This window comes from Prinia subflava, chromosome 22 (assembly GCF_021018805.1).
Source record: "Prinia subflava isolate CZ2003 ecotype Zambia chromosome 22, Cam_Psub_1.2, whole genome shotgun sequence".
Classification (NCBI taxonomy): Eukaryota; Metazoa; Chordata; class Aves; order Passeriformes; family Cisticolidae; genus Prinia; species Prinia subflava.
This window is the reverse complement of record NC_086268.1, coordinates 6,979,132-7,005,400: the sequence shown is the minus strand read 5'-3', so window position 1 is coordinate 7,005,400 and position 26,269 is coordinate 6,979,132. Positions and strand designations below refer to the sequence as shown.

The following is a 26,269-nucleotide window of genomic DNA, read 5'->3' as shown; positions in this document are numbered from 1 at the left end:
CAACAAGTCTAAAACCCTCGGCGGGTCCCCGCAGCGTCCCCGGGCCTCGCTGCCCTCCCGGACCGTCCCATCGCGTTACCTGAGGGGGTCCTGTGCGGGCGCCGCGCCCCGGCCGCCGTCGCCAGCCCCGCGACGGCCCCGAACCCCCCCACCTGTCCTCACCTCACAATGGTAGCTGCAGAACGGGGGGGGGTGGGGGGGGGGGGGGGGGGGGTGGCCGCGCAGGCCTTATTACCATAATCTGCCTGGCAACAAGCCGCGGCGTCGCGCGCTGATTGGCTGAAACTCCTCCGCCAGCCATGAAGGGGCACAGAACTCCTCAAGGAAAGGCTCGGAGCGCCCAGGTCAGGGGTCTGGAGGGAGGGGAACACCCCGGGGGGGAGGGGAACACCCCAATCTGCCAGGAGAGGAGCAGGCTGGGGGGGGGGGGGGGAGGGCACTGCCTGGGTTTTTACTCCCACCTTCGGATGCTGGCGGCCAATCAGAGCCCCGCTCTCATCCCCGCCAGGGGTATCTCCGCCAATCAAGGCGCTTGTTTCATCACGGCGCTCCGCCCCCCCACTGGGGGAGGCGGTGCGGGCACCGCTGGCAGCGCCCCCTACTGGGGGGGTGGGGGGGCGCCGGGCGCCCCTGGCAGCGGAAGGGGCGGGGTGGCGGCACCTCCCACACCCCTCACTCCGCATTTTCCAGGACAGGTAGGACGGGGCCCATGCCCCGCTCCCTGCTGGATGCGGAGGTTAATCGCAAACTTGTCGTGGGCTCCCATCCGGAATGCTCTGCAGCCCCTTGGAGCACAATTACGTAAAATTGTGTCAAAACCAGCGGATTCCACTGGAATTTTACTTAAAGCTGATAAACTAAAAGCTGAAGCTGTTAATATCTGAGATTAATATGTGAGCTATTAATATCTGTCGAAGGTCAACCCATGAGAAAATGCCCACTAAAGGGCTCCTTCTGCCTGAAACGACCCTTAATGGTGCTATAACTTAAATTTTTCATGGTACATGAGTCCTAAATGTCTGCTCAAAGAAGGGTAATTACAATTGTTCAAAAATGTAACTAATTGGTCATTCCAGTGCAGTTACTGCCATACTTGTGGTTTAGTATTTCTCTGTTTGTATTATGGTGACAAGGAAAAACATCCCTTTCGTTTTGCTCATTTGCTCTACACATTGGGGTAGATCTTTAATCAAGTAGCTCAATGGATATTTAAGCCAGGCAATCCCTGTGTTTGGGACCTTTTAGTTTTATTCTAAATGGCTTCATGCACTGTGTGTAAACCACTATTCACTGCAGTGTGGGCAGCTGCAGATCCCGCAATGGGCCATTGTGGCCAACTGACCAAAGCCCAGAAGGACAGGAAGGGGAAATTTGGGTTAAATATTAATTACTACTTTTACAGAACTGGTTCTGCTCAGGCTGTGTGCTAGGAGAACAGCAAAAGGGTCAGATTTTGGTGCCATTATGTGTAACTCTCTATTAGGTCTGTCCTTTTAAAGCCTGGACTCGTCTTTTAAATTAAGAGCTGCTGTTGTAAATTGAAATCATCCCCTGTTGTACTGACTCCCTTCCATGAGCAATCAGAATTTCAAAAACAGCCCACAGAGATACAGATTTTCTAAATTGTGTTTATGAACTTGATCTTAAAATGATAGATATTGGTTTTAAACCTCAAGTCAGCAGTATTCGTTAAACTTAGAGGTTTGTTGTTTTTTTCCCCTTGACTATACTTCTTCACACCTCTAGGCCATTCTCTAAATTGTGGGAGTCATGGAGCCAATTTATTTCTCTGTCCCACAGAATCAGTTTCAATTTCATTATACTGTGCTGAAACTTTAGGAGAACAAGTACTACAAGGAAATACATAAAAGCAAATGAAACCACTTTATTTCTTATAAATTTTAAAAGCTACATGTATTACTTTTTTAAAAATTGAAGTGCATTTTTATTTGGGTTTTCCAAGAGTCTCCGTAACATTCTTGAAGACTTGGTGGCTCCACCACAAGAGATGTCCCACGGTGGAAGACAAAACAGAGCCCTTTCCTGAAACAAGGCTCACACTGAAAGTTGCTCCACAGGTTTTTTTTTTCCATTTGTAGTCAAATCAGTGCAAGTTCACCGTGGATGCACCAAGCTGCCAGATGCTGGTCTGATTCATCCCCTGCAGTATCCGGCATCTGATGTAATGCCTATTGTAATTCACACATTTCATATGTTGCCTCTGATACTCCAGCACAGGCTTTGTTTCCCCCACAGCCTTGTGCTAGCAGAGAGAGAGGCTTTCACATTAGGCTAATTTATTTATTTCTAATCGGCATTGTTCAAGGGAACTACATGAAATACACCCACTTCACCTCCAGTCTGGAAGGTGCTGTAACCCTCCTGAAAATCCTCCTTTCGCTCAGCTCCCAGGCCATCAGATACATGTCTCCATCCCTGCATCATCTCATTTGGATGCAGCTGCTGCAGCAACTTCTCTCATCTTGCCTGTTCTATCTCTTCCCTCTGGTCACTCCAATGCACATTTTTCCACTAGTTCCCACATGGAAGAAAGTGTACTGACAGTCTTCTCCCTTTTCAGATTCCAGGTGGAAAAGCACACTGGAACTCCATCCTATTTAATTTACTCATGACTATCCTCTTGCCCGCTTTCCCTTGGACATCCTCACCCCTTCCTTTCACCTAGAAAAACCACTCCTAAGTCTCTGCCTTAAAAACAAGCCTCCCACACCTGGACCCCACACCCTAAAGCTGCTCCTCAACCCTCTCTCAGACTCCTTACAAAGATTTTCTGGTTTTTCCCCATCTGTAGGGATGTTTCAGGTTTTGTTGGAGTTATTGGATTTTTCTCCATGACATAATCCCATTTTGAGGAACATATAGATTAAACATGATAAAGAAAAATGCTCAAGTGCTCTAAACTCATTTGAGTTATAGAAGCAGCCACTGCCTCCCTGGCCCTGGTGACCTCCCAGTCTCATTCTGTGCATGACAAGTAGGTACTTAGGTCTAGATTCCCAAATTAAACTGCACATTGAATTGTGCTGTGCTTTGTGGCACCCACTTCCCACCTCCATGCAGTCACCAGCTGGCTGTGATTTAAAACTCCAATCTAGAAGATGGGAAAACTTCAGCTCTGTCCCTGTGTCTGCTACAACCTGCTAAATTATAATGCAACTGAAATGTAATTACTTTTTATCCTGCACAGAGAATACAAAACATGAATTCACTAGTTCAGAGTCAGGCACAATAAATTTTATTAAAGTGGCCTCATGTAAAACACATACAAGTAAAATAAGGTTATTTTATTTTGGTTCTGAGGATAATTCCTCCTCCAAAATATTAGGGTTTTTTTAACATGCTGAATTAATCCCTTTAACTGCAAGAAAATAAAATTGACTAAAACAAGTTTGAGGGTGTTACAACAGCATCTGCATCAATTCAAAATTTTAAATTTTATTTTAAATGAAAAACATACGATTAGCTGAAGCATTTCACCTCATGCATTCACTATTGGCTCTTTTTGCCCGATTTGTCCCCAAACAAGTGGCATTTATCCTACAATATTTAATAATAATGAGGCACAGAAATAAAACAGGAAATAACTTGCTTCACCACCCCCCCCCCCCCAAATCCATAATTTTCACTGGTCATTTGGTAAAAGATACAGCAAGTTTTAGGAAAAGGCAGCTTTTCAGTTCACTGAGTATCTATTTAGCAAAGCCCTGCTGGGGTGTTGGGATAGGAAAAGCGAGTACTGATGCCAAAATGCCTGCAGGGAAAATATTTTGCTACTCCAATATCTCCCTGACTCCATTAGAGCAATATTTATAAAGGCAGCTGCTGCTCCTGATGATGCCTTGAGATCTCATGGTTTTAAGGAGACAGAAATCAACTGGGAGTTTGACATTTCACAGCTTTTGCTGCAAATTGTCTCTTTGGAAGATTCTGAAGGGCTAGAAAAGGATTTTTCCTTCTTGTGCTCAGCTGCTCCTGTGGAGCCCCAGCCTTTCTGCAGGCAGCATGCTGTGGTTCCAGTCAGCCCAGTTTAGGCAAGTCCAGGAACTCCGGTGCAACCCAGTTCTTTTCTGTATTACCAGACTTGTTCATTCTTGGAGCATTTCCCAGAAATCTGCACTGGACAGATGTAGTTCAACTTCAAATTCAGGTCAGCTACTTCTTTAGCTAGGATTACTGTTGATTTAGTGCACACATTTCTTCTCTGGGAAGGATCTCAGCTACCATGATGCAGACAGCACTAAACTGCCAGCACCCAACACTACTGGCTGATTTCCCACCAGAGTTTAGGTGTCTCCACGGCCCAGCCCTGTTTGTATAGAAGGATGGCCATTAGAAGGAAATAATTTGTGCATCAACTGCAGAGTAAACACAGAGGGTGTTTGGGTTTCCTTTCCATTAAGCAGGCCAGAATGACTCAGGAAACTCTCCATGCTTTGCAATATTTCTGAGTTCACTAGAAAGTTAAATAAAGGTTTAATATTCTCTATAAAATTATTCCTATAGTGCATTATACAAGGACTTCATACAGCCTTTGACAGCCTTTTTCAAAACTGTGGTGATGAGATGGCAGTCAGCTTTCCCCCACCTCTGTCAGGAAAAAAGGGATCTTCAGAGATCTTCCTCCTGCTTCTGCATACATTTGGTAGATGAATAAAAGAGGCAACGTAAAAACACATTCAGTGATAACTTATGGTAGATGTTTCAACAGCAGCCACATTTTCTTTAAAAAAACCCTGTATTTTAAGATTTCATTTAGTGCATGTACTAACTCTATATTCTGTTTATCTTGGCTTTTTATAGAACAGCTAAAAGTAAGTCTCCTAGCTAGGAAAACTCTGTATCCTTTTTTCAGTATGTATAAGGATAAAAATACTTATCTGTCCGATGGTGTCTTCCCCCTTCTGCAGAAGTTAGAAATTAGAAGTCTGACTTTTTCACAGATGTAGGAGCTGGCAGAGGGTTTCCAAGCTACCGAGTTCTCTCTGTCACAGACACCTCAGTGTGTAACCTGAGCAGGCTTTCCCTGATGAGAAACTGAGACTGTTATGTGACAGCTACAGCTGCTCTGTAGCTGCACAGAGAATTTGGCCTAACAGAAACCAACTCGACCAGCCTAGCTTGTTAGGGAACAGAGGTAAACAAGTACCCGGGTGTGTTGCCGTTAAGTCAGCTTCAAAGTCAAACACGGGACCCCAGGCAATCCCTTTGAAGTATGAATGCACCCATACCATTGTCCAGTGAGCTGGGAGGAGTGAAGATCCTTAACCAATCACATATGTAAGCATGGGAAATTTGAGGCCCCTATATAAGGGGGCGCCTGACAATAAAATCCAGCGGTTGCTGCGTGATCTGGATGTGTTCTTGTTGCATTTTAGTCTCCATCATCAGTGACACTTTTATTCTTGCAATTTTGAACAAGAGACTAAAAACATTATTGAAGACAAGCTGGTTCTTTTTTCTGAAGTCTATTTGTACTTACCTCATGCCTTTTAAGTGGGGTCTTTACTTACCCCAGTGTTTACTCTCCTGATGTATTTATAGACAACAGTCACATCCTTCCCAAGGTTTGTTTTGTCAGACTACACAAACCGTGTTTCTTTCATTTCCTCTTGTCTAACATGTTCCTCATTCCCAGACATCTACCCAGCCCTTCTACTCTAGTGGCGCAACAGGGCTTTTACAGAGAATATTTCATTATAGATGAGGCAGTTTTAGAGATGGATTGATTTTTAAGGGCAAAAAGCATCCCCTGGGATATCTCCAGCTCTTATCTAAAAATCTGGATTTCCAAGCTTGTAGAAATACTCATCAGTTCCCATTCCATCCTTCAGCACCTATAGAAGATGACTAAGGTTCATCTAGAGATGGCATCCTGAGAGTATTCAAAAATACAGGTCAGCAGGTAAGTTCAAGAGGACAAGGCAGACCTTAGTCCAAAATTAGAATCACATTTGCATGTCATGATGTAGGCTGGTAATAAATGTAAGAAAGAAATCTATTAATAATTAATAAAATTAATAATTAATAACTAGTCAAGAGCAATAGCACAGATTCAAAATCCATAGCCAGTTACAGTTGATACTAAACTAAAACTCAATACTCCTCTAGAATTACTCAGACAAGGAGTGATGGCCCTGAGCTTGGCTTAAATTGGACTCCTGGGCTTATGGGAGAGGTGGGCCCAAGTGAAGCTGCTGAGGATCAGGAGGCTTTATTAGTGACCTCTGAAGTCTAACTTGGAGCTATACTGCTGTTTGGGTGCTGAAGGTAGCTCTTAGTCCCAATTTAACCATGAATTCTTGGAGAAATTGGTTTGGCTTTTTTTCATAAAGGTCTAATTTGAGACTGTTTTAAATCTAATATTTATATCATTGCTGTATTTGTTAACAGCTTATAGGACTGCTGCTGAAAGAAAAATACAGTTGTGGTTGGCTTTTTTATCTTAATTTTGAGCCTTTACTTACCATGGTCTTCAGTCCTTCTTTAATTTTTTATCATAACATGCTAAAAATTAGGTCTTTGGAAAGAAAAATGCTGCTGACATTTTCTTACAGCATTCTGGGTTTTTAAGTGGAAGAACCCACCCTCATAGCATGTGGATGGGTTGTGTTTCTTGTCACTACCTTGGGGACTGGGGATTCCTGTGTGAGTCCTGACCCTGCAGCAGGTGCTGTCTGAGCAGACCCTGGGGACTGCATTCAAAGTATTTTTGCAGCGTGGTTCTGTCTTGGGCTGAAAAATCTAACCAAAAATGTGTGTTCTATTTTCATCTGTTGAAACCCATTGGGAGATATTGTTCTTCTCTCCTCCTCCACCCATCCTCCACCAAGGGACATCACCTGTGAATGGGCCATTGAAGGCCTCTCACATGACTGATAACATCACCTCATTCCATTGGGAGATGCTGCACCCAGTGGGAGGAGCCAAAGCCTTTCCACCCGGATAAAACCTGCAATCCCAAACACTAATGCAGCTGGTTTTCTACTGAATCCTTGGAGGAAGACTGGACCCATCTCGCCAGCACTGGACCCTTTTCTCTACAGGATCATCTTTGCTTCACAGAACAACATCTGTTACTCTAGGAAGATTTATCTGGACTGCTTCCAACACGCTGACAACAGGGTGTCAGGTCGTATCTCTGACTCTCTCAGGGTTTTCTAGGACTTTTGTTTGTTTCCTTGGTTTTTTTTGGGTTTTGGTTGGTTGGTGTTTTTTTTTTTGTTTGTTTGTTTGGTTTTTTTTTTTTTTTTACTACTTCATTTGTATTTTTTTTAGTATTCCTAGTAAAGAACTGTTATTCCTATTCCTGTATTTTTGCCTGAAAGCTCCTAATTGCAAAATTGTAATTATTTGGAGAGAGGGTGTTTTTACATTCTCCATTCCAAGGGAAACTCCAGTTTCCTCTGACAGATACCTATCTTTCCAAACCAAGACAGGTTCTTTGCAGTTGGATGTGTCCTTCAAGAGGGTAGTTGTCTGGGTAGAAGAGAAATGTTTGTTTTAGTGAGTGATTAGTTTGAAAGGAGGGAATGTTCTCCAACTTAACTGAGTTGAAATTGGAAGATAAATATATTCCACCCACACTTACCCATGCTGTAGACAGCTATCTGAATGCCTTTGGTAACAACTGGTTTAGGACAACAGGAGGAATCAAATGGAGCAAGTGCCAAGATTTTTCAGGGAGCTAATGCTGCCTTATCTCTGAAGCTGATAAAAACGAAATATCTTCCAAGACAGCCATTAAGATTGAAGCTGCTGCCTCTGCCTGGGTACAGATGGCTACAAATGAAACTTCAGTAGTCGCACAGACAGGAAAAACTTAAGAATGTGCTGTTCAGGGGAAAAGCACAGAGCTGCCCAGAGAAAGGAATGGTAGCACAACTTCTGCTGTGCTTCAGTGAAACAACACTGGAAGAAGGATGCAGATACCGTGGCCTGGGAGGAAATAACAAATTTGCTTCCCCAAAATCTTTTAGTGAACAGAGCATGACCTAACTATTTTGAGCAGTTTTTTTTCAGGAACTAATTCTCATTGTCAAAGCTCAGGTGATGCTATCTGGATGTATCCAAATGTTATGTATTCCAGGTGTGCCCAGGCACCTGGCAAGCCTGATCCAAAACAAAGATGTTTTATTCAAAGCAACAGATTTACATGGTAAAGTTATGACAGAACTTTGCATTTTTCTGTTATTACGGAATTGTTAAACTGTTGCTTTGAACTCCTATAACCCCAGCCTGCACATGGTGGAAAAATTCCAGATTTGCTTGCCTGAGCATGAGGCTGCAGTTCCAGCTGAGAGTGCTTGTGTGTCCTGCACCATGTTGGGTTTGCTCTGCCTTCATTTTGCAGGGATCTTCCTTGAGACTTGTTTCCATAATTTTGCTGTTAGAGTACAATTGGTATTTCCCAGGGCTCTAGAATCTATTTGCTTGGGAAGACTGTCTCTAAAGCCAGTACACCCCACTGGGAGCTCGGGTAGGAATAGGACTCTTCAGGTTTATCAAAAGATCCCAGATTTCCAAAATCTGCTGCTTAGTGAATTTGTCTGAATAATAGAGTGTGGTAATAGCAAGGTTATTTCTCAAAGCAAATTTTGAGTAATTTTAATCAAGAGACTTGCCAGGTGCAGGCCCAGCCCCTCAGAAGCTGATTTTTACACTGAAATGTCTTTGCCACTGGGGCAAGATTATCTTGAAAGTTATTCTTATAGTTGCTGAGGTATTCAGGAAGGCAAAGGACAGGAATAGGCCTAAGATGACAAGGTCATTTTTCACTACTTGGATCAGCTTGATACGAGCTGAATTCATCTTCCCTGGTGAGTTCTGTTTCACCCAAGAATACCCTAAAAGTTGAATGAGCTGCTTCACATCGTAGTGGTTCTCCTCAACCTCAAAAGGTTGTAAATGCGCAGAGAAGAGAAGCTGTGGCTGCCCCATCCCTGGAAGTGTTCACAGCCCTGTTGGATGGGACTTGGAGCAACCTGGTCTTGTGGAAGGTGTCCCTGCCCATGGCAGGGGTGGAATGAGATGGGCTTTCAGGTGCCTTCCACTGCAAACCATTCTGGGATTCTGTGATTTCCTGTATTCATCTTTGCACTGAATTCCACATCCTGGCTCCTCTTCTCTTCTCTTCTCTTTCCTCATTAATTCCCTGCAGAACTTCTAAGAACTGAGCTGGTGATGCCTGTTTCTCATTTTCCCCCATCTCTTACCTAGTTTTATTTTGATCTGTTCACATTCTCTTTTAGTGTAGAAAAACGTTTTTTAAAATAATATTATTTCATTTAGTATAGAGCAACTGCAACACAGCAAAACCACATAGAAGGTGTAATTAAGAATAAAAGTCAATTCAGTATTTCTGTGACACCTGCTTGGAATTTATCTCCTTTCAGAGCTTTTCTCCAGGTTTTATGTCACAGCTGGCATGCTGGTTGATAACAGAAATGTGAAATAAAATTAATGAAAGAGTCCTATGCTGTACAGAATGCTGGCTTCTCTCAGCATGGAATACTCAACAGTGAATCATGCAATTGTTGAAAAGCTATTGGCAAACACTGGAGTTGAAGGTAGCAAAAAGACATAATGTGCAATATTTTTCCTTCCCTGACTTTAAAGAAACACCTTCCCAATGAAGACAACAACTTACATTGCCATAAACTCGTTTGAATCCTATTTTTCTTACTTTTCATTGCTTGGATGCTCCTTTAGTAAATGATTTCCTGCCCCGTGCCAGATGCTGTTTCCATTCACAATGAAGTAACAGTCCTCTGTGAGTGATATCATAGTAACATACCACAGCCCTTATTGTGACTTCTCAAATTTAACACACTGAAATGCGTTCTTTGTTGATTTTTTTGGGACTTTCAGATCTAGGATTTCACTGAAGTCAGTCTAACAAAAAAAAAAAAAGAGAACAGAGGCTGGAGAACTTGGACAGTTTGCAGTGTGCAGAAAAACATGGAAACAAAAGAAGGGCAAACCCAGAAAGTCTTATTCTTGTACAGACAAGAGGGAAAGCTTGAAATAAGGCTTGTGTAAGTCATTGTTTTTTAGGTTTTGAGGTGGTACAGGTATTTAATTACTGACCCTGCCAAGAGATCTACCCGTGTGCTTTTTTAAGATAATCCAGCTGATGCTGAATCAGCACATGGTGTTGGCCAGGGGAGCACCTGGCTTGGGGGCTGCTCCCCTCTCACCCCCTCACATGTGCTCCCTGGCCACAGCTCTGCACCCATGTTCCAAAGGAAGTGTATCCGAATACAAATAATTTCTAGTTTATCAACCTGATCCCAGGTTTATGCCCTTCTAAACATAGACCAGGAAGGAACTTTGCAGTTGCTCACTTTGATCTGTAGTTTTCATCTCACGCTGACGCAGTTACCTCCTTGGATAAGGTTTATGGAAACTGGTTGATGTGTTTGTGCCAGTGTCCGTGTGCACAGAAGTGATTCTTTTGAAGGGTTATATAAAGATATATTTTCCAGAAGACAGAACGAATAGAAGGAATCTGGTTGAGTTACTTAAGGCCTGATCATGCAAGGAGTGGAATGCTCTGAATTTTAAATGCAGATTAGAGTACTTGCATACCCAGGTCCCTTGAAGGTTGCAGGGGTGTATCTGTGTGTGTATGTGTTTAAGCATTAATTGATCTAAGGACATAATTATATATGCTTATTTTTTCCCATGTTAGAAGTAAAATGGTAGTTATGAAAAAGAAAGGGAGATGGAAGACTTTTGCAATTGGTTAGTGAATATTTATTTATCATCTTTGCTAAGCAGCTACTTTTTTTTGATTGCTTTTTAGCCTTCCCAGTCGACAAAGAACTGGCAAATGAGTCTATCATCCTGCTGTATTTTCAGTAAGTACAGAAAAGGTCTCGTTAGACTTCTTCACAGAAATGGGGGTGGTATTTCTCATCCCCTGTAAAATACTGATGTGTTTAAATTTGCTGATCTATGAGATTTTAAAAAATAGAAAACCAATTTTTGCCCTTGCTGTTGTCCACTGAGAGTGTACCAGGTAGTATGTTGGAGAAGAATTTAGCCAAAATCAGTTTTGAGGGAACTGTTAAAATACAGATAAATGAAGATGTCTGTTGAGCCAAGAATCTGCATTCATGTGTCAAAGTATTCATTACTCGCACTGCAATGCTTTCTGATGTATATTTTTGTATCATCATTTCCCATTTTAAATTCAGCTCTTAAATCCCCAAAGGGAATTAACTACCAGCCATTTGCATTATAAAGTGAAAACTCAACCTCAAAAGAGTGCTCTACTTTAGATTCCTTTTCTATAACTTAGCCAATGAGCTGCATCTTGGTGAAGACCGTGGGGAGTCAACCAAGTGGTGGAGACAAGGCAGAAAAGCCTAGAGTTGGAGAAAGCCTTGTAATTTGCTTCCAAAAATGCTGAATGCACTGATATCAGTGTGAAGGTGTCCTGCAAAAGGGTGTTTTTCATTATTGTGGGTAAGATGTCTCTAATGTTGGGGGAGAAAAGGGATCTTCAAGCCATGGCATGCTGTGATGGCAAAAGACAGAGGCTCTTCTCTCTTCCCATGAGGGAAAATCATGGTAAATAAAAGGAGCAACTTCAAATTCAGCCCTTTGCAAGATATGGTAAAAGACTATTGGAAAGTTGCAGGACAGGGATTTTGTTAAAGATCTCTCAGGAATGACTCATCTTCTTAGAAAATGTGATTTAGAAACAGGCTGTTCTCCCCCTCAGGCCACAGGTTTGGGGTGGAAGTTGTAGGCGGTCCCCTCCTTCCCTTGGAGACACTGGGATTCAGCTTCTTCTTACATGTTCTAGTTTCTTTTAGCTGTGTCCTGCTCTTTGCCTTTATTCAACTGACACTGACTTCAAGTACATGTATTTCTTTATTTCTTATTGCCAAGAGAACCTATATTCAAACTTCTTGCTGCCTTAGGAGTTTAAAAGCTGCCAAAGCACTGCTACATCTCACTTCTTGTGGCCCTCCAAAGAACTCTGTTTCAAAGGTTATAAAAACCCCAGAGCACAATATGAAGTCTCTCTCTTAAATGAGTGTGTAAGTCAATAGTGCTGTAGAGCCTGGGTGTAGTTGGGGCACTGAAATAAAAAACTTGTTGAGCAAGGTCTGCAAACATGAATTCCTGTGCCTAGGAATTCCTGTCTCTCACTGATTTTCCTCCAACTCTCAGATGAAGACCAGGCTGCTACTCAGAAATGACCCTACAGCTCCTTCCCAACATTGAGTCTTGTGATAGTGCCGAAGGACAAAGCTGCAGGTCCTCTGTCTCCAGGTGTGCATTTCCAGCACCTAAAGTCAATATTCGTGTGTTGAAATAAGAAGGATGACTCGGTGTTTGAGAACTGTGAGGCCCCAATGATGATTGTAACAGGAAATGTCTTAATATTTGTTTAAACAGAATGATGCAAACTGCAGCCTTCTTTACTGAAACCAAATTAAAGTAAGGAAGGGATTTTTGCAGTTATTCTGCTTTTAAGTGCAACAGGGAAAAAAAGCGCTTAAAGGTACCATGCAGCTCATGGAAGACTACGGTTCGTAGTAACTCGTATTATCAGACATGATGTGTCTCCTAGACATTTTAAATTCCTTATTATCTGTTCCTGTGTCATAAGTCCTTCCTCATACGTCCTGTTCTTGTAAACTGAGTAGCTGCTCAAACAAGTGATTGGATATGAAATAAAAGGCAACTGGTGTGTCATGAAACAGCTTGTTAGCACAGACAATTCCATGATGCCTGATGGAAGAGATGCTGAATCAGACCTGATTGCAGAGGGAAGGATCAATTTCTTGCTGTTGAATTATGCTTATCTTCAGAGATGCAAATGATTCCCCATTTATTTAGCAGGACAAGTCCTGAGGTTTTTATATTCTGTGTTGTTCATTGCTGTGCCATTTGTTATGATTGTTTGGCTATTAATCTACCAATGAATACTGAATGAAGAATTAAATCATGAATCAGATCTCTTCTGTTGCTTGCCAGTTACACAAGCCATTTTTATATTCAATTTCAGGTTTCTTTTACAGTAGAGGACAAAAATAAATTGAGTGAAAAGAAGTTAAAATTTTTCTTCTCAAGCAAGTATCCTGCATCAATGCTTAATCCTTCCATTATGTCTGATGTCATTAATCATTCTACTGTAATATTTGACACATATATTTGTGGGACAAATTAGGATATAATATAAAAGCTGCAATAATACTGACTTGTGTGAAACTGCAGCTAATTATAACATATTTGAATTTTCATCTTTCATAAAAGATCTCTGTAAAATGAACAACCTTTCACACTGCTGAAATGACTGTGACAGGCAAGCAGAGGAAAGGTGAGGGAAGAAACATCCAAGGACAACAGGAGAAATCTCAGCACCATAATAAACCAATATCAGTTGATGGATTCTTTTTAATTGTGGGCTTTTTCTCTTTCAGATGGCCTTCTGCCACAGCTGTGAGCCTTAGCTTATTTAAGTTGGAATGGTTTGGATGCCTTGATACATGAACGACTGATTCTGCCATCTTCACAGGTTAAATGTCACTTCAGTCTTCACAGGTGGACTAGAAGAGATAAAGAAAACAGCATGCCATTGCAGGAAGATGTGTGTCACCAAGCCAGAGGATGAGAGTTCACTAAATATTTTTTGCAAAGCAGCATCTCCTTCCTCTTTCCCCACCGCGTTTTCACTGTGCCTTTACTTGTAGACCTCTCGACCCCCAGTCTTTTGAGTTCTCTGTGTCAGGTTCAATGTTGGTGTTCAGTTCCTTGGAGAAGCATCAAGCATTGCTCTGCCTTGAGATCCTGCCAGTGCTCAAAGCCTCGGATCCATCTGGAGAGAGAAAATGAGCAGCATAAATTCCCAGTTTGTGTATTAGCTAAAAAGGTGGTTAGTCTCTGCTGTTTCTGCATTTGGGACCCTCATTCTGAGTATGAGCTCATTATTTTATTGAATTATATATCAGAAGTAATTTCTTTTCCTGGGAAGTGAATCCTGCATATGTGCAATTCTATTCCAAAATGGATTCCTTGTGTCTCTCAGGCATTGCTTTTGCCTTGGAGAGTCTTCAGAAAAACAAATTGTCCAGTTAAGTTCACCATTGGTTTTGGCCCTCGTCTAGAAATGAGAGGAGATCACAGATTTAGTACATTTTCTGGATGTTGAGATTCATATGCAGAGTGTTGAAGGAGCAGCAGGTTTCTTTAGCAGCCACTCTCTTCAATCCTGGATTGATGCATTTTTCATTTTCCAATGCAATTTTACCTTTCTGTGCTGGCACTTCAGCAAATCTGTAATATCTCCAAACCTAACAGAAGGGTTAGTTTGAAGTTTTCATTTACGGGAGTATTAATGCCAGGCTCATTTCCTTAACAGTCTGTTACATGCTGTAGGCAAGGGTTGTGCTGTTTGAGATGAACACAGCACAAACTGCTGTGCAGATCTGCGCACTTCAAACACCTCAGTGGAAGCAAGAGGAGTGGCATTGTTTCAGCCATGGGTCAGAGCAGTGGGAAAATGGCCATCAAGAGTTAAGGATTTATTGGTATAATGAAGGGTAGATTTTCTCCCTTCCCTGCCAATCCCCTTTAAAGAAGTCTCCAAGCATAAACAGAAAGGCTTGCTGTCCACCACCATTTACTTTGTCACTTCTTTTCACAGATTTCTGTGCTGCTTTTCCTCATGTCTGCAGTTACTCCATTTATCCCTGTTTTTACAGTATGACCCCATGTGCAATGCATCTGTTCATAGTTTTCTCCATCCTTTCACTCTTCTAAACTTCACTAGATTCCCCTAGAAATCACCTTTTTGATTTTAAGCTCCTGTCTACCTCTCAAGGCTTCTGGATTTTTGTTACCTTCTTTCTACAGAGCATCTTCATTCTCACTGTATATCTTAAGCCCAGTTTCTTTAGCAGTTTCCTTTGTTGGACTTCGTACATCTTGTCCCCAGTGTGTTGTCATTTTGAGTCACAGATGGAAGGCTGAGCTGCAAGGCTGCAGGAACCCTGGACTTCCACACAGAAGTGCTGCAGCCAAACACAGATGTCCAATTCTAGACCAGCTTGGCAACATTCTGATGTTATTTATGGGTCTGGAGAAATATTATGTCCCCCAGGCACTTAAATAGCTGGATGCTGGATCAAGTTTGAGTTAGCTAATAACAGATTTGCATTGCTTTTTGCCCCTTATGTAGCCATGGTGACAGATAGAGGTTTTGTCTGAAGGGCAGGATGGCTCCAGATGAGTTGGGCAGTTAGGCATCATTTGTGCAAATTGTGAACTATATTTTTCCTAGAAGCACTGCTTAGTATTTCTTACATTGCTGTGTTCCGCAGTAATAATATTGGAGCATGATTATGATACTCCAGTAATAAGGATTGGGGAGCTCTTTACTTAATCCCACCACATACTTTAGTTGTTTCTAACTTCAGTTTGCATTCTACCTCCTAAAACCCAGGCTGACTCAGCCCTACCTTGCACAGAACTAGTCACACAGAGCTAGTATGAATGATGTGATCCCCCATTTAAATCTTCAATCAAGTTTAACTAAATAGGATTACAATTCACTGGCTAGACTAATTTTATGCTTTAATTTCAGGAGTTAAAGAGAATGGTGGGAATTTTCAAAGATCTCCTCACTTCTCTGAACTAATTTTCCAGGTACCAACAGGATCTCAATGTATCAGCTTGCTAAAGTTGCTGCTCCCAGAGATTTTAATGGTACCAGATACATTCCTTGATGACTTCTGCTTGCTCCTTTTGTCCTGAATTTAACATTACTCTTTCAGAGCACATTTTTGCAATGATAAATATGTGCTTTCTATTTACACAATCATGGTCTTGCAAGTGGTAAGGGGCAGGGATGTTCACTTGAAACATTTCTTGCAGAATAAACATTGGCAGCGAAAGGTGAGGATGAGATTCTTAGTCCTTCATTAGCACAGGTGTCCTGGAAAAGCACACTAAGAGCTCCAGAACTTATGTAAAGCATGATTTTTGGAAGTAAATGTAAGCTGTCACCTACCTAACAGGTTTAACAGCAGGAGAGGTGTCCTAGGGAATGCTGCAGCCTTGCAGCATTCATTCAAATTGGTGCTGTTGTCACAGGCAACAGACAAGTACCAATGCTCACCTGAAAAAGACCTGTGCACTGAATTAAACATGGCCATTGTGAGCTTCTCCATGCCTGCCGTGACCTGCTGCTCCTGTGTGGACAGGAGGCACCTGAAAACAGCCATCCCCAAAGCCTTTCCCTGCTGAAAGCCTTTGGGTTTTTTCCAACTGATGGAATTCCATTTGCATCTTGCTGGAGGTTCTTATCTCAATCTCTCTCCCTCCCACCCTGTAGTTATATGAATTTAGTTACATGTAGAGCTCCTGATGATCACCAAGGAATGACCAAGATCTGGGAGATTAAACCTTTTTTTCTGGGGACTTTTTGCCCTGGGAGGACTGATCTCTGTGTGAAGGGAAATGTGTTATTCTTCAAACTTGGATTTCTCACTTGCTCTTTAGGTAGTGAACTGAGCACTGATGGCCTTTCTCTTGCAGAGGAACATCCTGTGTTGCAGCTTTGCTGCAGGACTTCAGCTCTTACACCATGGTGTATCTACAGTTCAGGACTAGGAGCAGATGAGAATGCAGCTAAGGTTGTACCTCATACTTATCTGAGAGATTTCCGCAAGAGTCACTAGATTTAAAGTTTTTCAGAAAAACAAGGATAACATTGTTAGAGTCAGTGCTGTGAGCATAAATTCTCAGCAAGCACTAAGTAAATATTAAAGGTAAATTAATTTATGTAGCACTTTAAATACTACATAAATTCAGCCTCAAATGAAAGCCCCTACCCAAGGATTTAGAAAGAACTTGTACATTTTGGATTGGGGAGGAAAAAAAATCCCTCCGTTTTAAGTAAAGGGAACAGCTTGAATCTGAATGACTTATTTACTCCTGTATTCATATTGCACATTAAAATACTTACATTAAAATGTGTCAGTTTTCAAGAACTTGTTAGTCCATTTTTCAACTGAACTTGTCCAGGCCAAAAAAAACACATTACATATGCCAGAAGACTGCAGTAAAAGAAACTTAAGGGTTTTCAAATAGTATAAGAAAGAGACTACAATAAATGACAAGTGGACCAGTCAGCAATTTTAATTAAAACTGGGCTACTTATTTATCTGTTGTACAGATTCACCCCATCTGCAACATTTCAGCAAGGTTCCTGTTTCAGAAAACAGCAGTTGTAAAAGCCAGTAAAAAATATGGAAGTTTAGAATGGAATTGTTTTATAACTGTGACATTTTGTACTAAGATCTTTTTCCATCCCATTTAAGCACTTCACATATCTTCACACAAAAATGAAAGCAACTAATGGAATCTATAGGATATTCTATCCTTTTCTAGTGTCCCTGCCCATGGCAGGGGCATGGAATGAGATGAGCTTTTCTCACCCAAACCATTCTGTGATTCCATAATACTGCTTTTCTAACTTAATGCCAGTGGGTTCACTGCACATCAGTGTAAAAAAATCCAAGAAATCTTAAGTATACTGGTATTTTTAAAAATCTCTTTTCTTGAACCAGTGCGATCTTTAGCATATGCATCTTCAAGGTGGGTGCATTTGTCATCCCGGAACTGACTGATGTATGTTTCCATTGGGAAAAATAAAGAAAGTACTAAAAAGGGGCTAATAAATGCTCTTCACAGATGTGGAAGGTCTGTGGTATCAGAAACTGCACGTAGTAGATCTGTTTTGTTCCTGAAGGGTTTGCTCTTTTTAAAATTCTATTTTAAAATTAAATTTATATATTTTTTAAAATTCTGTTTAAATTTTAAATTTCTATTTATAAGTAACGTGGTGAAATTAAAATACCCTCAATGCAAGTTTGGCACAAAAACCTGGTTTTAAAGCCAGAAGTTTGTCCTGAAATAGCAGCACCAGCAGTGGCAGAATATCTGCACTGGAAGGAACTGCTGCCATGCTCTGGTTGAAAAGAAAGACAGACTGGAGGTGGTGATGGTGATGTGTGTGTGTTTTTTAATTAAACACATGCATGTTTTTTAAAGTTTATAGAGAGCTGTGCTGTGTTTACAGAGCAGCATGTGTGGCAGCACATGTGATGTTTTCCAGGTAGTGTCTGGTGAAAGCACCCAGTGTTGGCAGCAGGATGAAGTCATTGATGATCATCATTCTTATTATTCAATAGCAGTAATTTAAGGAAAAAAAAATAAAGAAGGACACGTGTTAAGTTTTATTACAAAACCCGAACAGCTGGGAACTTGCTGCTTGAACATGGGTCAAAGGTTTTGAGAAATCAGGGATAGATTTTTTTGTGTGGGAAACACCATTGTTCTATTCTTAGATGAGGAAAACGTCTCATTAGGCTTTTATTACCCCAGAGTGTTCCTGCTCTCCGCAGTGGTGGGGTGAAGCGTTTAGCGTACACACCACACAGGCCACGGCCTTTTCGCTCCCCGCGATGCGGAGTTTACCTTGCCACTCATGCCTAGGGCAGCCTGGGGTGACAGAGGGACCGAGGGGTGACCGCGCCCCAGCCCTGGCTGTGCCCCTCACGGCTCCCGTCACCCCCGACAGCCATTTCCCGCCGGGGGGCGGCCCCACCCATCATGCGCCTCGTCCCATTGGCTGATGATGTCGCGGGGGTGCGGCTACACGCCGCCTCTCAATTGGCGCGTGCGGCTGTCACTCTAGGGGGGCGTGGCCTGGCGAGGCGTGTCCCCGCGGGGGCGCTGCGGCCGCAGTTGCGCTCGGGCGGCGGCGGATGATGGCGGTGGCCATGGACTCTGCACTGCTGCTGCTTCTGGCGCTCCTCGGGCCCGCGGCCGCCCTCGGCGGATACATCGAGGTGTGTAGGGAGTGCGGGGGCGAGCGGGTGGGGTTCCCCGGGGGCATCCGGTGCGCAGGCGGAGGAGGTAAGCGGGGTTCGGGGTATTTGGCTGGTGTGGAGCTACCTGGAGATTGTCCAGCCTCTCCGAAACCTTCCCGGGGTGGTGAGTTCGTTTACCCGTGTTTTCGGGAAAGTCGTATCCCTCAGGCTCATCTGGCCGGGAGCTCCGTCTCACTGGGATGCTTCGGGCTGTTTTTCTGAGGACGTGACCTCGGCATTCTTGGCACGGGAGCAGGAGCGGCCAGCCTCAGATAAGTCTAGTTAGAAGACTGAGGGCCAGTAGAGGGCCATTCCCCAGAGGAAAAACCTTGATTGAACGAATCTATTTGGTTGCTGATGGATCCAAAATAAATCTTTGGGTTGGAGCTGGTAGCTCGGCTTTCGGGGGAGATGCTTCAGCCAAGTGTAAAGGCTATGCATTTCATATAGAAATGGCTTAGATGCCCATAGGGTTCTGCTCGTGTGTGTATAGATAGACACATACACGGACACATATGTGAGTATAAATTACTTTTGTATGTACGAAATACCTATTGTATTTGCATATATGAAAATAATTGGACAGAGGAAATTCCAGATTTATCCTAAATCCAAAAGCTTGGTGTAATCTAGTTCTCCAAACAAGATGAGTAGGAGAAAAATCTTACGGGTTTAAAAACTTGACACTATAACCTGTCTTATTAGAGGGGAGAAGTAAAACAAGGAGCAAAGTATGTGCTGAGCTTCAGAAATGGCACGTAAACAGAGTTTAATAATCTACGCCTGTATGTTTGGAAATGCAAAACAGCTGCATCCGTCTTGTGGAGGTTCTGGGTTATTTAGGGCTGGATAAAGAGCAGGCTTGTGGCTGCTTGTGAATGGCTTGATTTGAGAATTTACAGTAAATTTCAGCAAGCTTGGTTAAGCACAACATCTACCTCAGTGTGATGCAAAAATCCAAAGCTCTAAGCTCGTGGTAATTCCTAACTGGCAGTAAACATGGTTCTGGGATAATTTTAATATGTGTTGTATAGAGTTGGTCTAGTCCATGATTTCTGCTTGTTTGGTTGCTATTGAGGAGTAGTAATCCACGTACTTTGTACCAGTCTTTCTGTTAAATTTCTGTAAATCAGTGGAACGTGGTTGATAACTATTTGTGGAACAACTCTTGCAGAGGTTACCTTGCAGAAAGGATGGTGGAGCTGCTCTGAGGGCATGGAGCTAATGCCAGGATTGTTCCTTGGCATCGCCTTGGTGACAGAGGACTGTCCTAGCTTTTGATGCTACATCCAGTCTCTTGCACCTGTTTGGCAACGCCTCCAGCTGTAGGTCACTTCCTCTCTTACATCCGAGACAAATTTGGCTGCTATGCACATCCCTTCTGGAATCCGCTGCTTAGGAACATGTGCCATGAAAATTCAGTTTGGAAAACAAATCGAGCTGTCATTTTATTCCAAAGCCTGCTGTCTGTGTGATGCAACAGATCCAGGGTTTTGCCTGTCTCAGGAATGGCACAGAGGGAGAGCAGCTGTGTCACACCTTGACACTCCAGGAGGAGCCAGCAGCCCCGGGGAGGGGGTCATTGACCTTTTTGAGAAGAATTAAAATGATAACCTTCTTGTAATTCAATTTCCTTCCTCTAAAGGCGCGATAGCCACCTTTGTCTGCTGGTATAGAATGTCAACTGTGGCATTTTAATCCTTACTTTTGCTGCATCCTCTCCCATTGTCTTGTCGGTGGGGGGGCTGCAGCTGTCAAGTCTTTATTGCTGCCAGATTTGCTCAAGAACAGCTCTCAGTGCAGTGCTTAGGAAGTAAATGGTTCTGTTCTGCGTCTTACAGTGTGGTCATTACTGGATTTTATCATATAATGTGATGAAAAATATGCAAGCAGTTGATTTTTTCAGTAATCAAGATGTCTTTTGAAAGTTATGGAAACCATGTCACAATATTTGCAATTATTACTTCAGCTGGATTGGCAGGGTCCCATTAGGTAGATTTTCTGTCTCTTGATTATCTTAGATCCCATTCCCTGTCCCTGGAATGCCTGGTAATCTTCTTATCAACTACAATCTGTTTTTCTTTCTGTCCTGCACAGAGCAAGGGGAGTGGCAGTTTATTTTTTTCTCTTAAATTGTTGTATTTGAACTCTTGACTAGGGCGTTCCCAAGGGTTGATGCTGGTGGCAGTTGGTCTCTTTTTCAGATCATAGTGTGGGGATGGCTGATAACCTCTGACAGTCTCTTTTCCAAATGAATATGAATAGAAGAGTTTAGAGAAATTATGGATCCCAGCAATTAATTTTTTTTCCATAGCAGTATGTCTGAATTTTGCTTGTTTTGCTTGTGAAGTCCCCAAGAACCTCAAACAGGACACTGATGCCAACTGGGGAAAGAAAATAAATCCATGCTAATTTGATCTGTATTCCAATGATAAACTACTTCTGCTGTGCCCTTAAGGCCTTTGAAGGTGCAAAGTTTTTTTTATTACTTGACCTTTTTGTGTAATCAAATCTAAGGCAATGCAGACTTGATACTGCATTTTTTAAAGGTTTGGTATTTTTCCAAAGCTCTCTTGGATGCTTACATCTGTTACCTGCCTGCTCAAAATCACCAGGATTTGGGGGAGGGGAAAAAAAAAAGTGTGTTTTGCAGCAGAATTTCGTGTTATTATTTTTTTCTTGTATTGCGTAAATTCTTCCTGACAAAAATATCAGCCTTGTGCCATTTCTGCAGACCTTGGGGACTTCTAATTGCTTGCTGCATCGAACAAAGAACTCCACCTAGGGAAATTTCCACTTCGATGTTTGAGTCATGAGCAGAAACAGCTCAGGAAAATTCCAGTGTTGAGCCTATGGACTTTAGTTTGCTCTCAGTTCCTAAAACTTTGCTTCCCAGTGTTAGGAAATACAGCATCCTATAAAGGTGATTATATGCAGTGCCTCTTCTAAGCTTTAGTAAAAGCTTCTCTGAAGCAAAGATATGGAAATAAAGCAAATCTGATACTGCAGAGAGGCTCTGGATTTTCTGCTGCATTGTAGGATGGCACATGAAGGTAAGTACTTCTTTTTGGAGGATGCCTTCAGCTCTCCTTGTTTCACCTGCGAAATAATTATCACCTGAATTAAATGTTATTTAGGCATTAATAGCTCTGCCAGGGATTGAATGACTTTTTTGTTAATGTGGTTGTTGCATCACCTGCAATTTATTCAAAAGCTGTTCTGTAGGTGGCTTTAGCTGTGTTATAATTACACGCTGCTGCTCCTCCAGCACCTGGGAGTGTAGGGAAGGATTAGTGCAGTTCCCTGTGCTCTGCACCAGCTGTTCTTGTTTCTAGATGTGCCTTGTAAAACTTCTGCCATTGCTTTTCCCTGTGTGTGTGTCTTTTGGGGATGCATGGGTTTAATCTTGGAAGCATAAGTCACTTTGCAGCATCTGTTTCTACACATGTATTGACCAAAGCCTTTGTTCCTCAGCTGAAAATAGAAGAGAAATACACCATCCCCAACTATTTCTTGTTAGAAGGCAAAGCCTTTCCCTCACTACACCTGGACATTTCACAATCTGCCCCTTAACTCCTGGGGCATTCAAAATTGATGCAATCCCTCAGACTCTTGCTCTTGTGCTTCTTCTGTGCAGTAAAACTTGGTGTCATTGTTTTTAAGTTCAGGAAGTCAGCACCTCTGAAACATGGTGTTAATTTAAGACGATGCTTGCTTTTAGTTGGAAGGCTTTGAATACTCACAATGGCCTAGAAACCCTTCTGGTGAGGCTCCTAATTCAGAGCTGTATTTGAACTGGCAAGATTGCCCCCTTTTTTTTTTTCTAAAACTGTTTCTGCACCCACTACGCACATGTTCTGCTTTTTCTACGTGCACTTGCAGTGCGTTTGTCACAGTGAAATGGCATCTCTTACCACAGGTTTTACTTGCTGGGTACCTTTAATGGAATACTTAGGGCTCTGTGACAATGCACTAACTATATTAATTTTATAATTTGCTTTTGGATGTTTTCCTTTTCAGCTTTTTCCTATAGGTGCCAATAACCTAGATTTGTGGGGAGAAATGGGTTGACAACATTGTGCAAACTTAAAATTTTTCCATATGTAGATAAATGTACTTACTAGTGTAAGTTATAAAGCAGTAAGAAGGACAATGTGAGTGGAGTAAATTTTCAGATTCTCTTTATTATGAATTAACCAAAATTACATTTTTTTCTGGTTTCAAAGGGCTGTTGGCTCCTCCTCAGATACCATAGGATAAGAGTAACTTTAGCCTGTTAATACTGTTACTTATATAGGGCAAGTGGTAATTCAGGGTTGGTGCTGTAGGAGCAGCAGTCTCACTCCTGAGGGGCAGTGCATGGGGAAAAGTGCGTTTTGGGAGACAGAATTTGACTGGGATTTTCTTTAAAAGTAATTTCTTAACATTAGATTTGACCTCGTTTAATTTATGAATTCCTGCAGTTGTAAGCAGGGAGATAAATATACATGCACACAACACATTTCACAGGGAGATACAGCTTGTGAATGCCAGTTTGTTTTTTTTTTTAACTTGTTCAGCACTACATTTACTACTTTCACCTCCATCTGCCCGCTCAGTTGAAGTTAATATATATTTGTGATTGAGTGTTCTCTAAGCTATATGTTGCCTTATGTAGGAACATGGAAAACCCACATACCAAAGAATACAGAGGTGAGATCCACCTTTTGTCTTGGCTTTTAAATGTCCATAAGTTCTAATGCTTGCTCTGAAGGATCAACCTTGAAAATGCAAAATTTTGTCTTTATGTACATTTGTAGAAGTCTTAGGTTCCAATCTGAGATGAATAATCAAAACACCAATTTATCTCTCTAGTAGGCAAACCCACCCTGCTTGGCTTTATGTAATCAGGTGTCCACCTGATCAAGAGCACATGTGGCTAAGCTGCTTACCAGCTCTTCATTTGGAGGTATTACAGGGATTTTTTGTCTGCAGCCATTGGGGAAAATGATGTACTCCTTATTCATGAAGGATCAACCTGTAGATGTACTAAATTGAGTTCTAACTCCTGTTTGTCGTGTTTGCCTGCTGTGATAATGCTCTTCTACAAATGAATGTATTTCAGACCTTAATTTTGGTTTATATCTTCAGTAGCCTCCTAGTCACTCTTAACTAGTGTGCACAGTCAAATGCTGGTGCTGTCTATGGCATTTGATGATTTATTTAACTTTCCATTTTTGCTGGTGACAGTGGGAAGTCAAATCACATGTTGGCACTCCGTTTCTCAGGGGGAAACTCACTCCTGGGTGAGGCATGGTCCAGAAAGCCTTTTGTTCTCTACTACAGGCCGACCTGGTTCATGTACATACTTATGTATTCATCTGATTTAGAGATCTCTCCTGGCAAGACTTGCCCAGTAGTCTGTGAGGACTGGTGAAGCTTGGCTATCCTGATGTGAGTGTATTTACTGCAAGGATAGTGGCATCACTTGAGCTGATTTTTTCCTGATGATTTGTTTCTCACAGTGACTGTGTTGGGCTGTGCAGTAACATCTATTAGCTATGGTCTGAGGGAACTCTTGGTTCTCAACCTGCAGATCAGTGGCTGCATACAGAGTTTAGTATAATCTTCTTCACCAGTGCTTTCTTGGGGGATTCCTCCTCTGGACCTTCAGGAGTCTCACCAGTTACTTCTAGTGCCAGGATTTCCTGCTCAGGTGACGTGGCATAGAATGGTGTGACTAGACAAGGCCTTCAGTTGATGAAGCAGGGTCTGAAGTTGTTATTCCATGCAGTGTGTGAGCTTCAGAGAAGCTTATGGAGGAAACAAGTCAATAATTGTTTGGCTTGGATGGCTTCAGTGTGCTTTGCGACTAACAGGAAATCATTATCAAATGATGACTTTGAGCTCAATTTTTTCAAGCTACCAAGTATGAAGGGCATTAAAATTGCCAGCATAACTTCGATGCAGCTTGAAAACCCAACAAAAGCCACAGAAGGTGGGAGCTCTGCCTTGGTTCCCAGGGTGCTGGAGAAGCTTCAGGGTGAGGTGCTGAGTCATTGGTGTGTTACAGCTGTTGGCAGTGTCACCAACCCGTTGTATCATGCCGAGGTGTGGCAGATGATAAACATGCCTCAGCACTCAGATCCCAGGCTCTGGCTCTGTGACTGGGATGCATTTAGGTAATTTCATATGGTAAGCTTCTCTCTAATAAAATTATAGCAGGGCAAAGTGTATTTTGATCCAGGTCAAGGACAGGAACAAGCAGACACTCATGGGCACACCAAGCTAGCTGGGGCTGTGCTTCACTTGACTAACAGCAGGTTGATACTCAGTGAGGTTTTTCCATTTAAGAGTAGCTAATCGTCATCTCCTTACGGATGACTTCATGTTTAGATAAAAGCAATGTTTAACCTTGAAAGTTCCTGTTCTCATTTAGGTCTCTTTTCCTCCGACAAATGTTTTCTGGTTATGTTATATTTTAAAATGTCTGAGATGTTCTGAGGTGTGGGGGATTGGTTTCTTTCAATTCTTGCATTAGTGAGAATTTTATTATTCTTACTACAAATGTTTTCGGGTTATGTTATATTTTAAAATGTCTGAGATGTTCTGAGGTGTGGGGGATTGGTTTCTTTCAAATCTTCCATTAGTGAGAATTTTATTATTCTCACTACAAATGTTTTCGGGTTATGTTATATTTTAAAATGTCTGAGATGTTCTGAGGTGTGGGGGGTTGGTTTCTTTCAATTCTTGCATTAGTGAGAATTTTATTATTCTGTTAACACTCTACTGTAGCAGGGCTTGCATTTTCTCATGAAGATGTTGTGCTTGGCTTCTTTAACCCGTCACCACAAACCTCTAAATGGAGCCAGTGAGGTGAACTCAGAAATCTTCATCTGGTGATGATGTTGCAGAGATGAAACAGAGGTTTAGCAAACTGCTTGGTATTTTCTAGGAGTTGCCTTATGCTAACTTCAGTACTGAGATGCTTAAATCAAAAGCCAAACACTTGCATTTTTAATCTTTGGGCTTTTCTTCAAGGCTCTTAATGTTTTTTTTAGCTTCAGTTCCCTGCCAAAAGCTTTGTTCCTTTTTTTTTTTTTTTAGATTTTGTGTTGATGAATCTCACTAGTTATGATGTCATTGCATAGTGTGAAATGACAGCAACAAAAAGAAAAATCTTGCCCATACCATCTGTTACAATAAATGTTATGCAGTCCTGTTAGATTCCAAGCGGCTTTGGATTGCATATTCACAACAGAAGCTGGTCTCTGCTTAGACGTGTGGTACCCTCTAGCATAAAGCTTTTAATCACCAAATTCTCTATATGGTTTTGGTTTTGACATGACACATTGCCAGGTCTAAGTTTAGTTGTC

General features: G+C 42.0%; 2 protein-coding genes and 1 long non-coding RNA gene across 13 annotated transcripts in view; 2 read left to right on the top strand and 1 right to left on the bottom strand.

Annotated features, from left to right (window-relative positions):
- The window catches only part of PRDM10 (PR/SET domain 10), a 42,644-nt gene extending 42,269 nt beyond the window's left edge, over positions 1-375 (bottom strand). For 3 of the 7 annotated variants that reach the window (XM_063417619.1, XM_063417621.1, XM_063417616.1), the window contains exon 1: positions 80-175. The gene's annotated coding sequence lies outside the window, so the exon portion shown is untranslated. Of the gene's footprint in view, positions 1-79; positions 200-235 lie in introns of those variants that run through there. The other 4 variants (XM_063417622.1, XM_063417617.1, XM_063417623.1 and 1 more) reach the window with 4 other exon arrangements.
- Positions 62-17,030, top strand: LOC134561040 (uncharacterized). Of its 3 annotated transcripts, none has more exons than XR_010082852.1 (6): positions 62-171; positions 5,853-7,150; positions 9,889-10,055; positions 10,826-10,880; positions 12,205-12,306; positions 13,461-17,030. It is a non-coding gene; the product is annotated as an uncharacterized LOC134561040 (long non-coding RNA). The 3 variants fall into 3 exon arrangements; XR_010082850.1 differs by lacking the exon at positions 62-171 and adding an exon at positions 219-344; XR_010082851.1 differs by lacking the exons at positions 62-171; positions 12,205-12,306 and adding an exon at positions 219-344.
- Positions 17,031-18,735: 1,705 nt separating this feature from the next.
- The window catches only part of APLP2 (amyloid beta precursor like protein 2), a 47,434-nt gene continuing 39,900 nt past the window's right edge, over positions 18,736-26,269 (top strand). For all 3 annotated transcript variants that reach the window (XM_063418072.1, XM_063418071.1, XM_063418070.1), the window contains exon 1: positions 18,736-18,893. In XM_063418072.1, coding sequence (XP_063274142.1) covers positions 18,810-18,893 — 84 coding nt within the window. In that variant the 5' untranslated portion in view covers positions 18,736-18,809. The remainder of the gene's footprint in view (positions 18,894-26,269) is intronic.